Here is a 15,000-nt window from a genome sequence, read left to right on the forward strand (position 1 = left end):
TGGATACAATAGGGAAACGAAGTCCTGCATAAACGTAGGTTGCAGGAAGAGTTTCATAGTAATAGTAACGATAAAAGTAACAAGTAATAAATGCAATATTGTAATGAGGTCCCCTATATAAAGCTAGGTTCTGGGAGAAGCTTTGTGATAATAGTAACAGTAGTGGTAACATCAATAGCCACTGATAGCACGTTATGTCTGCGCTATAAGGGCTTGGCATTAAGAGGGATACGAACTCCTATGCGTTATGGTAAGTAGCTTTTGGGTTCACATGTATATTGGTTCTCATGGCTTCAGTACTCGATGTTATTGTGAGTGCCGTGAAGTTGACTGTGACGGCTTATCTGATGCTTCTACCGTCCCTCAGATAGGTTTATTGCTCCTTGGTTTTCTAAATGCGAGCGGTAATACTTGTTCAGGAAAAGGTGAGGATGTGGATGGGTAGAGAAAAGAAAGGTAATGGAGTAACTCTCTTTCGGGCGGCAAGAGGAAGGCGTAAAACACAAACTCCCACACTAGTGCTGTGTTAATCATGCGTGTATATAGTAGGATAAGTTCGCTTTTGTATATATTTTCTTCTTTATATTTAAGTATAGGCTTTTTAAATAGCAGCATAAAAAGCGTGTTGTTTTAAGCCTGATGTAAATTTTGTTTAAATAAAATAAAAAAATCTATACACACACACACACACACACACACACACACACACACACACACACACACACACACACACACACACACACGTCGACATTACGAAAAAAAAAAAAACATATACTTAGCTACAAATAGTCGTAATTAAGCCAAAGGACGAGGAAAGAGAAATCTTGAAACTGCTCAAGATTAGATCCTAGTTCACCTTTAGAAATAACATAGATGGTAGTGTGTGTGTGTGTGTGTGTGTGTGTGTGTGTGTGTGTGTGTGTGTGTGTGTGTGTGTGTGTGTGTGTGTGTGTGTGTGTGTGTGTGTGTGTGTACGTGTGTGTGTTCAGAATTAGTAAGGCATAAATACTTCCTGTTAATGAAAGAAGTTTTATCGAGTGGAAGAAAAGATTTGCTTGATTCCCGCCACAAGTATCAAGGGTTTGAGTTTCAGGAGACGGAATGTTGTATAGATTAAGTGAGTTGCCTTCCCATCTTTCATAACACGAAAACAAGCACCGGCAAGCTATGGGTATTAGGCATGGTATTGCTCAATGTCAGAAAGAGCGACCTGTGCAGTTTCCCAGGCGTAGACAGATAGGTCTCATGACGGGAGAACATTGGCTGTTCCATATGCAATTAGTGAGAGTACAGCCTGAGAGCCTCCCAATCAGGAAGGGTACAAGGGAAGAAACGTCTCTGATATTGTTGGTCAAAAAACTAGATGCTTAACGGAATACCAAAGGTAGTGATCAGAGGCCACCTAAGGAAAGGAAAGTTTAGCAGGACAGACTGAAGAGTTGGTGATTAGGAAAAGTTCAGTGACCGAGGATTTTTCAACTTACGGTCCACAGAACATAAATACCACAGATAGTAGTGAAGACTGAAATTTCTGAAAAGGTACACTGGGTCAAGATTGGTTTCTTCTTAAAAATGAGTTGCTAAAACAAGTAGAGATTGGGACGAGATATATATATATATATATATATATATATATATATATATATATATATATATATATATATATATATATATATATATATATATATATATATATATATATATATATATATATATATATATACACATATATATATATATATATATATATATATATATATATATATATATATATATATATATATATATATATATATATATATATATATATATATATATATATATATATATATATACACATATATATATATATATATATATATATATATATATATATATATATATATATATATATATATATATATATATATATATATATATATATATATATATATATATATATATATATATATATATATATATATATATATATATATATATACACATATATATCCAAGAGAAAATAAAAGCACATTCAAATAAGTCTGCTTTGTATTTCGCTGCTCAAGCCAGTGACGCGGCATTGAAATTCATCTCACACAAAAGTTTTTAGAGTTTCTCATAACTTGAAGGTGAAGTTATTGTTTCTTTTCAGAACTGTCGACTTTTTGTGTGCATTCGCTTGCCTAGAAACCTAACTTGCGAAAAAAAAAGTAACCAACTTGCCTGAAACACAGACACAAACGAAAAAAAACTACAATTCCAGTAAAAAAAAGTTTGCAGTAAATTGTAAACTTTTATGTTTCTGTGAGTCAAGCCTTCCACTGGTGCATGCATGCTGGCCGCCCGTCCGAGATAAGTGTTGGGTTAACGCCCCGCCATCAGCATCCCGTGTGTGGCAAAATGCAGCTGAGGCGTCCCCGGAGACCGGCACTCACCTGTCCAGACTGATGACCACCAGGTTGAGGATGGATGCGGTGGAAAGCCACACATCGATGGCCTGCCACATGGAACACCACGCCGTCATGAACACCCACGACTCGAATACCGTGTAGGCCATGCTGAAGGGCAGCACGCTCACACCCAGCAGCAGATCAGACACGGCCAGGGACACGATGAACAGGTTGGTGACGGTGCGCAGCTTGCTGGAGAGGAACACGGCCAGGATGACGAGCGTGTTGCCTGCGAGCACCAGCGCGTTGATCACCACCAGGATGATGATGGAGGCCAGCTTGTGGTTGGTCCAGGTGAAGTGGCTGAGTGGCTCCGAGCAGTTCCCCGTCTGGGTGGTGTTGGCAGCCTCCATGGTGAGGTAGGGCGGCAGTGTGCCCGAGGAGATGGCGGACGAGGGCGAGGACGTCAAGATGAGGTCAAGAGTGAAGTCGGAGGGAGGCACCGTGACCTCCATCGTGACCTCCGACCCTGACATCATGGTGAAGTTGACGTCTCACCTCCGATGTCACGTGGCGGGAAGGGGAGGTACTACGCTGGAAGAGGTCATCCTGCTCTCTTTGTGTTTGTGTGTTAGTCCGGCTGAGTGACTTATCTTTCCATCTACCTATCCGTCTGTTTCACTGGATTAAAACGTTGGTCCCCCGCCCTCTCGCCCTCCCCCCTCCCCCGGGTCCATTGCGCGAGATCAGGCTTATGCTAAATGGCTTGGCGTGTCCCCAGGCTTTCACGGGAGTTCGGTCTCGGGTAAATTCGTAGTGTTGGAATGTTCGGACTCGATAAATCGTCCTCGAGTCTCGTACGAATAGATTTTTCCTCTTTTATTTTATTTTCTTTTTTACCTCTCAATCACTGTTCACTAATCGAATAATCGCTTGGTGCTTGGGATTTCCCACCTCACACTGCGTATTCTGAGACTGTCAGTTGGGGTACGTAACACCTTGGATCTTTCGCTCACTAAAAAAATCCTCACTTTTTTTTGCAACGCGCGTATCACATGACTGCACTATGGCACTCAATTCCCCCAAACGAGCAGCACTTCACTGTGAATGACCCGACCCTTTGTCTATCATTCTCAACATGACAGCACTGGGCTCGCCTCTCTCCCGCCGCCGCCGCTGCACACATCCTCACTCAACCTCGCCGCCGCCTCACAGCCACGCACGTCACAGCCCCCGCTCTGCTAGGGAAGGGCGCTGCTGAGGACTAGTAGAGAGCGTGGGTACAGTCGGCCTCCGCATCTGTAAGGGGGGGAGAAGAGGAACAGGTGTTAATTAGGGAAGAGTGGAGCCTATAAATTCGTTGCGTGCGGCAGGTTGTTGGGTTTAATTCAGCCCCACTTTGGTTGTTGTTGGTGTTTTGTTGGTGTTTGTGGGGAAGGTGGTAGTGGTGTGGTGTTGGTGGTGTTGTTTGAGGTGGTGGTGGTAGTAGTGGTAGTGGTAGTGGTATTTAAGCTAGTAGCGGTGCCTACATGGAAAGATTTATGTAAGACCTTTTATGCTACCGGACACACACACACACACATACACATACACACACACACACACACACACACACACACACACACACACACACACACACTACTACACAGCACGTACTAGCAGGGAAAGGGGAGAACGCAAACTAACCAAAGTACATACATAAATAAACAACAGCAACAATAAAAACAACAACAACAACAACAACAACAACAACAACAACAACAACAACAACAGCAGCAACAACAACAACAGCAACAACAACAACAGTAATGATAATGATAAATAATAATGATAATCGCCAAACATGAACGCCCTGGCATCATCTCCGTCACTTCATCTCCTCCCCGTCCATCACTGTCCATCACCACCCACGCACCACCACCACCACCACCAGCTACTCCCACTCCATGACCACCCACTTAGGGGAAGTAAAGGAGAGGAAGAGTCTGTAAATCAACATAACCATCGCAAAGGAAGTCACTTTTACTCAGTCAGCGTATAGAGAAACATCCACTTTTCCTAGCACTGATAACCTTAATGCTTTCTATCGACTCTCCCTTCCTCCCTCGCCTTTGATCTTATCCAGGGTGCCTTTACAATGGAGGCTTAGGCTTATACACTGATGAATTTCAATTAGTGGTATAAATCAGCTCAGCTCTGATCTGCTCAAGTTGATGCTCGTCTTTTCTGATCGACCATCACTTCGATAACGTGGCGCCTCATAACTCTTGTGATCCCTCGAGGTTCCTTCCCATATTGTCTCCCTCCTCCTCCTCCTCCTCCTCCTCCTGCTACTGCTCCTGCCGCTATCCTTCTTTAATTTCCTTTATTGCTTATTCCTTCTCCTCATTCTCTTCCTCTTGCTACTTCCTTGCTACCTTATCTTCTTCTTCTTCTTCTTCTTCTTCTTCTTCTTCTTCTTCTTCTTGCTCCTCCATCTCCTCCTCCTCCTCCTCGTTTGTCTTCTGCCACCTTCTTCTCCTCCCCATTCTCGTATGTCTCCTCCTGCTACCTCCTCCTCCTCCTCCTCCTCCTCCTCCTCTCTACCTTTCTCCTTTATCCTCCTACTCCACTTTTTTTTTACGTATTCATCTATATCAATTTCTCTCTCTCTCTCTCTCTCTCTCTCTCTCTCTCTCTCTCTCTCTCTCTCTCTCTCTCTCTCTCTCTCTCTCTCTCTCTCTCTCTCTCTGCTGTTATCCTCCTACCCTTCCTTATTCTATTAATCTTCTTTCTTTATATCCTTTTCATTCTCTCGTTTATATTCTTTCGCCTTCTGCTTTCCCTCGCCGAAGTCGCTGGCTGATCGTAAGGGGAGTGACGTGATTAATCAAGACAAACTAAGCCACTGCTCACACCTGAACAGAGAACAGATTAATGGATGGGTCCTTTGGGAGGCACGAGAGGCGTTGATCTGAGTGATGAGAGGCAGGCGGTTACCATACGTGCTCGAGTGTACTGCCTGGCTATTGTATGTGTGCTGAGTGCAGGGTGGTGAGGGGGTGGTTCTCGAGATCTTGTGGGATGTGGTGTTAATTGTGAGAGATGAAATGATGAGCAGTGTGGGGTGAATGAAGGTTGGGAAGGTGATGGTGAAGGTGGTGGTGGTAGTTGTAGTAGTAGTGTAGTTAGTAGTTAGTTATTGTAGTAGTGGTAGTGTAGCAGTGGTTATTGTTATTGTAGTAGTGTTAGTTGTTGTTATTGTTGTTATAGATTTTGGGGCTAAGTAAGAGTAATAATGACAGTATCACTACTACTACTACTACTACTACTACTACTACTACTATTACTACTACTACTACTGCTACTACTACTTCTATTTCTACTTCTGCTGCTGCTGCTGCTGCTGCTGCTGCTGCTACTACTACTATTACTACTACTACTACTACTACTACTACTACTACTACTACTACTACTACTACTACTACTACTACTACTACTGCCACCAACACCACCACCACCCCCACTACTACTACTACTACTACTACTACTACTACTACTACTACTACTACTACTAGCGGTCTCATAACATGTCACTTCGGAAATAGATCACAAGACTTATGGCTTCACGCTGCGAGGTTTCTCTAACAAGGCTGTCTTTTAGTGGCGGGATACTGAGATGGCAGCGTCAGATGAGGTGCGGAGTGGTGGTGATGGTGGTGGTGGTGGTGGTGGTGGTGGTGGCAGTGGTGAGGGAGTAAGGTGATAGATAAATAGGTAGATAGGTAAATATGGTAATAGATAGATAAATAGATAAGTATGAAGGTATATAGATAGATAAACAGACAGATAGATAGATAGATAGATAAATGCATTAATGAACAGACAACTATAGAAAAATAGTAGGAAGGAAAGATAGATTGGTAGACAAATAAGCAGATAAATAAATAGGTAGATCTAAGAGAAGGAATTAAAGGTAGTGCGGGGCAAAATTAGACAGATTGACTGATAGATTAATAAAAAAAAAGGGAAAATAAAAAGAGAGAGAATAGAAATTGAAAAAAAAAAAATCATTAACTGCCTGACGGACTGATTGGCGGAACAGAATAAGAAATCAAGGCAATGTTTTGAATGCTCACGTTAAAAAAGAAAAGAAAAGAAAGAAAGAAAGAAATACACTTAAAAAAAAAAACTTAACTATCTGATTGACTGATTGACTGACTGAATAAAGTAGGGGATCTAAGACAGGGTTCTGAGGGATGAGATTCTAGCAGCGTCCGACAGTATGTATTAGGTTAGGAGTAAAAGAGTAAGAGAGCCAACCAAGAGTAGTAAGTCCCGAGGGAAGCTGTAAGTTTTAAAAGCCAAGGTCCCTGCGCAGGTTGTTCGTAAAAGCTTCTCGTCAAAGTGCTTAATGTGTGTTCTGAGAGATTTCAGTCTGAATGGGAACTTTTTGGCTTGCACGGGTACAGCTCGCGCTCACACACACACACACATATACACACACACACACACACACACACACACACACACACACAGTAACCGTCAAATATTTGCCCTGGAACTAAGCCACGCATGTGTTAATTAAATTTCCACTAGTTGCTGTAGTTACGGGTCACCAAAACCAGCCATGTTAGGAATTTATATAGGAGTACTTATGTGGCGTCTCTCTCTCTCTCTCTCTCTCTCTCTCTCTCTCTCTCTCTCAAAGTTTTAACATCAAGTACATATATTTTAAGGCAAGTGGCGCGGTAATAACTTTGTGTTCAAGGTATTGTCTCAAGTGAAGGGTGTCCAAAGTAAGCATTTAAGGTGTTTTAGGTAACTTGAATGTATTTTTCCCTCACAAAAGAAGAGAGTCGCTAAATGCTGCACGACAAATTTAGTGCAATAATGGAAGAAAAAATGTTGCTGCTTAATAAAAATAATTAAGCAGATGGGTATGGAAAAAGTCTAGTTAATCTAGTTTCGCTAGTACACTTATTCTTCATGAGTTTAAATCACATGAATTTGGTGAAGTAGAATAAAGTAGTGTTTCAAAGTTTGCTAGTGAAGATGATGCAGTAAAACTAGTGCAGTGCTTCACTTGTATTTGTAAATTATCTGAGTATGAATGGGAAGAAACGTTAAATTTTGTTCATCGGAGCCTTAGGATGGTGTGAGGTGTGCAGATTAGTTCAGAAGAGCACTTAGCAGTAGAAAATTTAAATAAAACTATTACGAAAATTCAGATGACTGTGGCATACTTATTTAGTTAAAGGAAGAGAGTTTATGAAGCGAAAACTTGTGCTTGGAGGAATGGAAAAGACGTGGCCCACAGAGAGCTGGGAAAAAAGTCTCATCCAGCAACATGTTACAAATAATGAATCCTAGAAGACTATCACAAACTTGACCGTGCCGTTATGTTTTGTGAAGAAGTCACCATTAGAATAGCGAAATGATTGAGTAGGGAATTAAATGAATGTGGAGGAGCGTGATATATTGGCGACAGATAAAGGAGGGGAGTTGATGAGAGGAAGACCAGGATTTAACTCTTTTTTTTTTTTTTATCAAGTAAAGAAGAGAAGATCAGTTATTGAAATAGAGGCGGGAAAGACGAAAAAAAAAAAAAAAAACCGGAATGCGAAGGACTGTGACATATTGACGGGAGTTAACGAAGAGGATGACGCGACGAAAGCTAGATAATAACGCTATGTGTTTGTAAAGTGCGACGTGATAAAGCGGGAGATGAAATTCACAGGACTACAACATATGTGAAAACCTTTAGACGAGGGGAGGAGTGATGCAGTGAGAGTCTATGGTCTCAGTTTCACAGCTTCGTCCTGGAGAGGGTGACTAGCGGGTGATTTACAGCTAAGGGAAGGGAAGGTGATGCAATGAATGCCAACTTATGTAGGTGAGCGTTAATAGTTTTGTGGCAGGGTCCGAGGGAAGGTGGCTTGCAAATAATGTACCCGAAACTCAAGTAACTGAAATGACCACAAGGGCGACGTGTCATGGAACGCTTGGCCTTCCCTTTACGTATCCTGTGCACTTGAGCGTGGCTGTGACGGCACGGCACGGCACAACACAGACAGAAAGGAGATGGAACACTAGTGATGTTTATTGGATCAGGTTAGCTTGCGCATGAGTGGATTGACATGAACCAGGATGAGGAGGAGTCGTGAGGAGCATGGGCAGGGAGACAGGAGGCTGGAGGCAGGAGAGATGATCCTAAGCTGCTGCCACCTGTTAGTGTAAAGCTCTGGCACGGTCCTCGCTTTCAGGGGGACGTGGGCAGCTGCAGGAGGTGAAGTTAGAGGTGGTAGTGGTGGTGGTGGTGGTAGTGGTGGGTGGACTCGTCACGTATTCATAGAGTCTTCCTTTGCCGCTCAGGTGTTGGCTTGTCGTGTTCCAGTCTGTCAGTCTTGCAGTATTGCATTTGGTGGTCCAGTGTCGTTAAGGCGTTAACCACCTTCAGAGTTCATTACAGTGGCTTCCTCGTGTCTGTCTCCCGTCCTGTACGTTTCTGTTTATCTTGTCCCGTCTTTTTTTTTTCTTATTCTCTTCTTCCGTTTTCGTTTCTTTCTATTTCTTTCTAGTTCCGCTATGTTCATGTTTGTATCCCTCCTTTCCATTCCTTTCATATATTTCTCCTGTACCTTGCTCTACTGTCCGTTTTCTGTTCAGTCTTTTCATGTTCGTCTTCCGTTAACCATTTAGTTTCTTCTCTCTTTCCAGTCCCGTCCGTTGCTGCTTCCGTCCTGGCTATGTCAATGTCTATTTCCTGTTCCTTTCAGTCGTGTCTATACGTCCGTTTCCAGTCCCATCTATTCATGTCTGTTTCTAGTCATGTCTTTCCAGTGTTTTCTATGTGTCTATTCCCATGCCCGTTCATTCATGTCTATTTCCAGTGAATTTTTTTCCAGTCATGTCTGTTTGTACTCCTGTCTGCTCATGTCTTATTTCCAGCCCCGTTTGGCCTTGTCTCTCTCCCTGTCCGCTCATGTTTATTTCCAGCCCTGTCTATTTCCAGCTCCGCTTGTCTTTGTCTCCCTGTCCTCTACCATGCCGGACGCCTCAACAACGTAATGGACTGCGAGACCTTTGCTATTTGTATGCAATGACGAGGACTAGTCAGCTCAGTGTGCTTGTGTGCATTTGATTTGGCTGCATGTTTGTGTGTAGATTCTTGGAACACAGTGCAAATCCTTTGGGCAATTGGAATTATTAGTATTTATGAGATTAAAGAAAAATCAATGCGGAATATACGAGTAACAAATCATTAATGTTTTTTTTCTTTCTTTCTTTTTTTTTTTTTTTTTTTTTTTTAGGGATTAATATTGTTTTGTTTTTTTCGTGTAATTCTTGCGTGTGTTGTTATAGATATGATTCATGTCGAGGAATAAAAATACATGTATGTGCTTTATACGGAGGCAGCAATTTCCATGCAAAAAGAAGGTAGGATATCGAGGCATTATTTATTCCGGATGTATTAAAGGTGTGTGGGAGCGTTCGTCACGCCGCCCGCCGCCGCTTGCAGCCCGGCCAGACACCTGTGTGGGCGGCCGGCTACACTGTGCTGGGGGCGCTGCTTTTATTATTATCATTATTATTACTGCTCTTATCATATTGCTGTTATATTTTTCGTGCTAAATATTTATGATATCTCGAGAAATTTCTTTGTTTAAGCTAGAAGGGTATTTTTTTTTCTTAGATCATCATTTTTGTTACTAATAAAGTGTATTGTTGTTATATTTTGTGCTCGCCGACTGCCAAAAATACCCATGATTTTTTTTTTTTCGTTAGCTGGAAGAGATGCGTATTACAGGCTTTTGCTTATTTCTTTCGTTGTTGTTGTTGTTGTTGTTGTCATCTTCACCACCATCATCACCACCACCACCACCACCACCGTCATGACCTACTTTTGGGCTGAAAAATAGACCTGGAGGCGAGATATATGGGCCATGAGGTGCGCCATCCCGGGTAGTGAGCTCCTAACGCGGATATTCAAGGTAAACATCGCGGCCTGGACACGTTACCAATCAGGCCAAGGTGATCACCAAGGCCTGAGTGGATTCTGATACGCCTTCACTGTCCTACCCTTCTTGTTTCTGCTGCTTCAGTTAGTTCTCATTCCTCTACATGTAAATCACTCTTCATATCTATTCCTTTAAGAACCATCCTCTTATTCTCCTCAAGAAATTTCTTTATTATTAACTAGAAAAAAGGCTCATTCATTATTATTATTATTTTTTTTGGTTAAGATCATCGTTGCTTCTCTTCTTTATTCCCCTCCTTCCACAAACACAACTACGAAAGGGGAGGATTCATAGTCTGTTTGTGTTGTGTTTGTCCCGCTTCACTTCACAGCATCCTGTGTCTCTCAGTAGTATTTAAGGTCCATGTTAGTGAAGAAATGGTCTCCAATATTATTAAGAGCAGCATATAAGACTGTCAAGTTGGATATTATACACCACCTGCTTCCCAACCTATTCATCCTACCCACCTACCTATACACACACATACACACACACACACACACACACAGGAATCATAGCAAGACGAGCGCTTGTAGCCGAAATAATTAGCTTATTTGGCAGAGAAATGAAGAGTTAAAAGACTGCCTTCCTGGTCTTGTACGTTCGTAAACTTTCCACCGCCTTTTATTTTCTAACTTTCTTCCTTTTGTCTCTGGCTTTCATTGTGTCTTTTGCTTTCGAATCCTTTGCATTTAGCCTCCATTCTGCTTTTTTTTTTTTTTTTCTGTAATTGTTTCATTATACAGTACTTGGTGTTGTTAGATATTGCAGTGCTAAATATCTCAGTCAGTCAGTAAATCAGTTAATCATTCAGTCTATGTCAGTCACTCAGTCAGTCAGGTACTCAGTCAGCCACACGGTTAATTAATCAATCAGTCAATCAGGCACTCAAGTCAAGCCAACCAGTCAGTCAACCAACCAGTCAATCACCCCCATCTTTATTTTCATACACACACACACACACACACACACACACACACACACACACACACACACACACACACACGAGCACCCTCCCGTTTGTCTCGAGTCACGTTTCGCTCCTTGACAGTCGTGGTTGCAAAGATAAACAGAGTGGTCGTCCTATCGTCCACAGTCACTCACTCGCCTTTCCGTTCAGCGAGTTCCCAACACGTTTAGGTTTTGCAAGTAAGAAAAAGCGATACATCTCTTCTTGTCCTGACTGTGTTGCGCTGGTGGTGCAGGGAGGGAAGGGAAGGAGGTAAAGCAAATGTATCGCCGAGAGAGAGAGAGAGAGAGAGAGAGAGAGAGAGAGAGAGAGAGAGAGAGAGAGAGAGAGAGAGAGAGAGAGAGAGAGAGGCCCAATCAGTATAAGAGGAGGTAGTGGACAAACACGGCGAGGAAGATACACAAGAAAACAAGAAGAGAGAAAGAGGAGGACGAGGAGGAGAAGGAAGAGGAGGAGAGGAGCAGGTGGTGGAAGAGGTGTCGGTGGAATTTGAAGGGAGCGAAGAATCAATAAAAGAAAAAAAAGAAGTTAGATAATGAGGATAAAGAAAGAAGCGAGATAAGTAGCAAAGACGTGAATAAAGTAGAAAACGAAGAAGAGGGGAGAGGAAAGAAAGAATAAAGGAGGAATAAAATAAAGGAATAATAGGAGAAAAAAGGAAGAAGGGAAGAAAGAGAAAGAAGGAAGGACATAAGCAAAGTGAATAAAGGAGGAAATCAGAAAGGAAGAAAGAGATAAAGTAGAAAGTGAAAAGGAAGAACAAGAGGGAAAGGAGTAATAGATGGAAAAGAGAGAAAATATAAAACAAAAAAGTAAAAGAGGAAGAGGTGTATAAAAAGGAGAAGATGAAAAAGATAAAAGGAAAAAGGAGTAAAAGTAAACGAGGGAGAGGAAGAGGAGTAAAAAATTCTGAGTAGCAAATGGAAAAGATAAACAGGAGAGAAAAGAGAAAAAGTATAATAAAAGAAGAGAAAAATATATGAATACTGACAATTTTCATTCCTCTTTTCTTATCCACTTTTATTCATTCACTTTGTATTCTTCTCCTTGTTCTCGCCTTTCTTCTTTCCATTTGTTTCCTTCCTTTGTTTTCCTCGCACAACCTGAGATCTTTTATTCTCCGCTCTATGTCTCCCCCATCTCCCCACAACATGCCCCCTCCCCCACCTCTCTCTCTCTCTCTCTCTCTCTCTCTCTCTCTCTCTCTCTCTCTCTCTCTCTCTCTCTCTCTCTCTCTCTCTCTCTCTCTCTCTCTCTCTTATCCTGCCCAAGTAATTTCTCCACCTGCTTAATTATGTTATATTCATGTATTCTTAGAGAGAGAGAGAGAGAGAGAGAGAGAGAGAGAGAGAGAGAGAGAGAGAGAGAGAGAGAGAGAGAGAGAGAGAGAGAGAGAGAGAGATGTGTGTGTGTGTGTGTGTGTGTGTGTGTGTGTGTGTTTTGGAGTGGAAAAGTGAGGTATCTTTATTTTGGTGAGCGGCGACGGATGGAGAATGGAAACAGTTTGGAAAGGATTAGGATATATTGGGGACAGTGTCATCTAATTCCACTGAGAGAGAGAGAGAGAGAGAGAGAGAGAGAGAGAGAGAGAGAGAGAGAGAGAGAGAGAGAGAGAGAGAGAGAGAGAGAGAGAGAGAGAGAGAGAGAGAGAGAGAGGAGCAGTCGCATTAAATCTGCAGGCATCGGTAGAAAGAAAAGAGAAAAGACAAAAATAGAAACAGATGCAGGTGTCAATAATAAAATAAAATGAAGAAGATGGAAACGATGCAGAAAAAAAAAAGGGGAGGGGAACAGAAAACGAAGAATTTGATAGATGGCGATATTCTCTATTTTGCTTTTTTAGGTATATTAGTATTGCATTATTGGCTTTTATATTCCATCGTTTGGATCTGACAAGCCCGGAAAAAAATTAGGAAACTATTATTATTATCATTATTATTATTATTATTATTATTATTATTATTATTATTATTATCATTATCATTATTATTATTATTATTATTTTTAGTCGTGTATGTCAAGTGTGTGTACCTGTGCTCCCGTTTTCTGTTGAGATTGGCCGTGTATTCTGTGTATTCTTTCTTCCTACTCTTCCTGATTGAGTAATATATAAATCCGTCATCTCCTTATGTGTCTTTGACCTTATAGTTCATATTCTTATTGCTAAGATATCCACGTTGCAGTTCTTGATGTGTGTGTGTGTGTGTGTGTGTGTGTGTGTGTGTTTGTGTGTGTATGTATGTGCGTGCTCGTGAATTAATCTATTTTTCATTTTGCATTGTTTATTTTCTTTGTATTCCGTTCTTGAGTTTTTCCCCCATTATTTCGTTTTTTTTTTTTGTCCTTCAGTTATTGTACTGTTTCTCTTTTTACATGTGTTTCTTCTTCGTATTCCTTTCCTTCGTTAATTTACTTTTTTTTTTTTTTTTTTTTGTCGCCGTAAGGCTTATCTTACTTGATTTATTTAATTTTCTTGTGTCACATTTTTTCCTTTTGTTTTCTTACTGAGTAAATTTATTTTTTTTGTGAGCTTATATTGTTGATATTTGTTACATTCCTGTCCTTAGTTCATCTATTTTGCTTTTCTTCTGTTTTTCCAATTTTATTTAAATTCCCTTTTTGTTATACGGAAATTTTTTTGTATATTACCTCCCTTAGTAAGTTTATGTTTAGTTCACATTTCGTCACGTTTTATATTAATTTCCATACTTTATTAACTTTTTTTTTATATATTGTTTCTGTATTCCTTCTCTTAGTTAACCCATTCACTACTGCTTGACTCATGCTCCCTTTCTTCCCTCGTTCTGTATACAGCCACATTTAAACATTTTACAAACAAGGAACTGGAAAATATGTTCTTTCACTCTGTTTCTATTTCCATTTGCTGCTGGTGAAGATTTTGTACCGTGCTTTTTTTTTTTTTTTATCTCTCCCTTAGTTAAGTTACGTTTAGTTCACGTCATCTTTTTTTTATTTTAATTTCTATACTTTATTTTCTTGCTATCACATTGTTGCGTATTTCCTCTCTTAGTTAACTTGTTCACTATGGCATGCATGTTTTCTTTCTTTATTTTTTTATTCTACAGCCACATGTAAACGTTATGCTGACTGGAAACTGGGAAAATCTATTCTTTTAATCCTTTCTATTTCCAGTCAGTGCTTGTAAAGATTTCGTACTTTGCTTTTAGTGTAGCGAATTGTTACATATTGCAGTGAAAGAGTTAATTTACTTTGGGGTTCATATCACGTTCCTGTTTTACGTTCCTGCCCTCAGTTAATTTACCTTTACTTCACATCACGCTGTTGTTTTAAATTGCCTCTCACTCTCTTTCCCTTCCTTCCTTCCTTCCTTCCTTCCTACCTTCCTTCCCTTCACCCTCTTGTTGTTTACGTGCGTGCCTTTTGAGAGATTGTCTCTTTTACTTCCTGTTTCACCGTTTCACTATTATTAAAGCGCCTGCGTGTACGTATACCCGCCTCCAGATAGATGCACGGATGGGTGGACGGACAGGTAGAAAGAAATACACACACACACACACACACACACACAAAGGGAATAAATCGACAAATAATGAAATAAGACAACTGTGTCAATACAAACGAAGAAATATGTGAAATTTGCAATTGCGAGCGTTGCCATGAGTGTGTGTGTGTGTGT

The 15,000-nt window shown here is 40.8% G+C and overlaps 2 protein-coding genes across 6 annotated transcripts in view; one reads left to right on the forward strand and one right to left on the reverse strand.

Annotated features, from left to right (window-relative positions):
- Positions 1-15,000, reverse strand: part of LOC135109425 (octopamine receptor Oamb-like) — a 245,230-nt gene that overhangs the window by 73,716 nt on the left and 156,514 nt on the right. The window contains exon 3 of the mRNA XM_064020824.1: positions 2,418-3,671. Within this exon, the coding sequence (XP_063876894.1) occupies positions 2,418-2,911 (494 nt within the window). The 5' untranslated portion in view covers positions 2,912-3,671. The remainder of the gene's footprint in view (positions 1-2,417; positions 3,672-15,000) is intronic.
- LOC135109441 (uncharacterized) overlaps positions 1-15,000 on the forward strand; it is an 86,844-nt gene that overhangs the window by 28,249 nt on the left and 43,595 nt on the right. For 4 of the 5 annotated variants that reach the window (XR_010272703.1, XR_010272704.1, XR_010272702.1 and 1 more), the window contains one exon: positions 9,367-12,102. The exons of the other annotated variant lie outside the window; for it this stretch is intronic. The gene's annotated coding sequence lies outside the window, so the exon portion shown is untranslated. Of the gene's footprint in view, positions 1-9,366; positions 12,103-15,000 lie in introns of those variants that run through there. 5 annotated transcript variants of the gene reach the window in all.

This window comes from Scylla paramamosain, chromosome 2, assembly GCF_035594125.1.
Source record: "Scylla paramamosain isolate STU-SP2022 chromosome 2, ASM3559412v1, whole genome shotgun sequence".
Taxonomy (NCBI): Eukaryota; Metazoa; Arthropoda; class Malacostraca; order Decapoda; family Portunidae; genus Scylla; species Scylla paramamosain.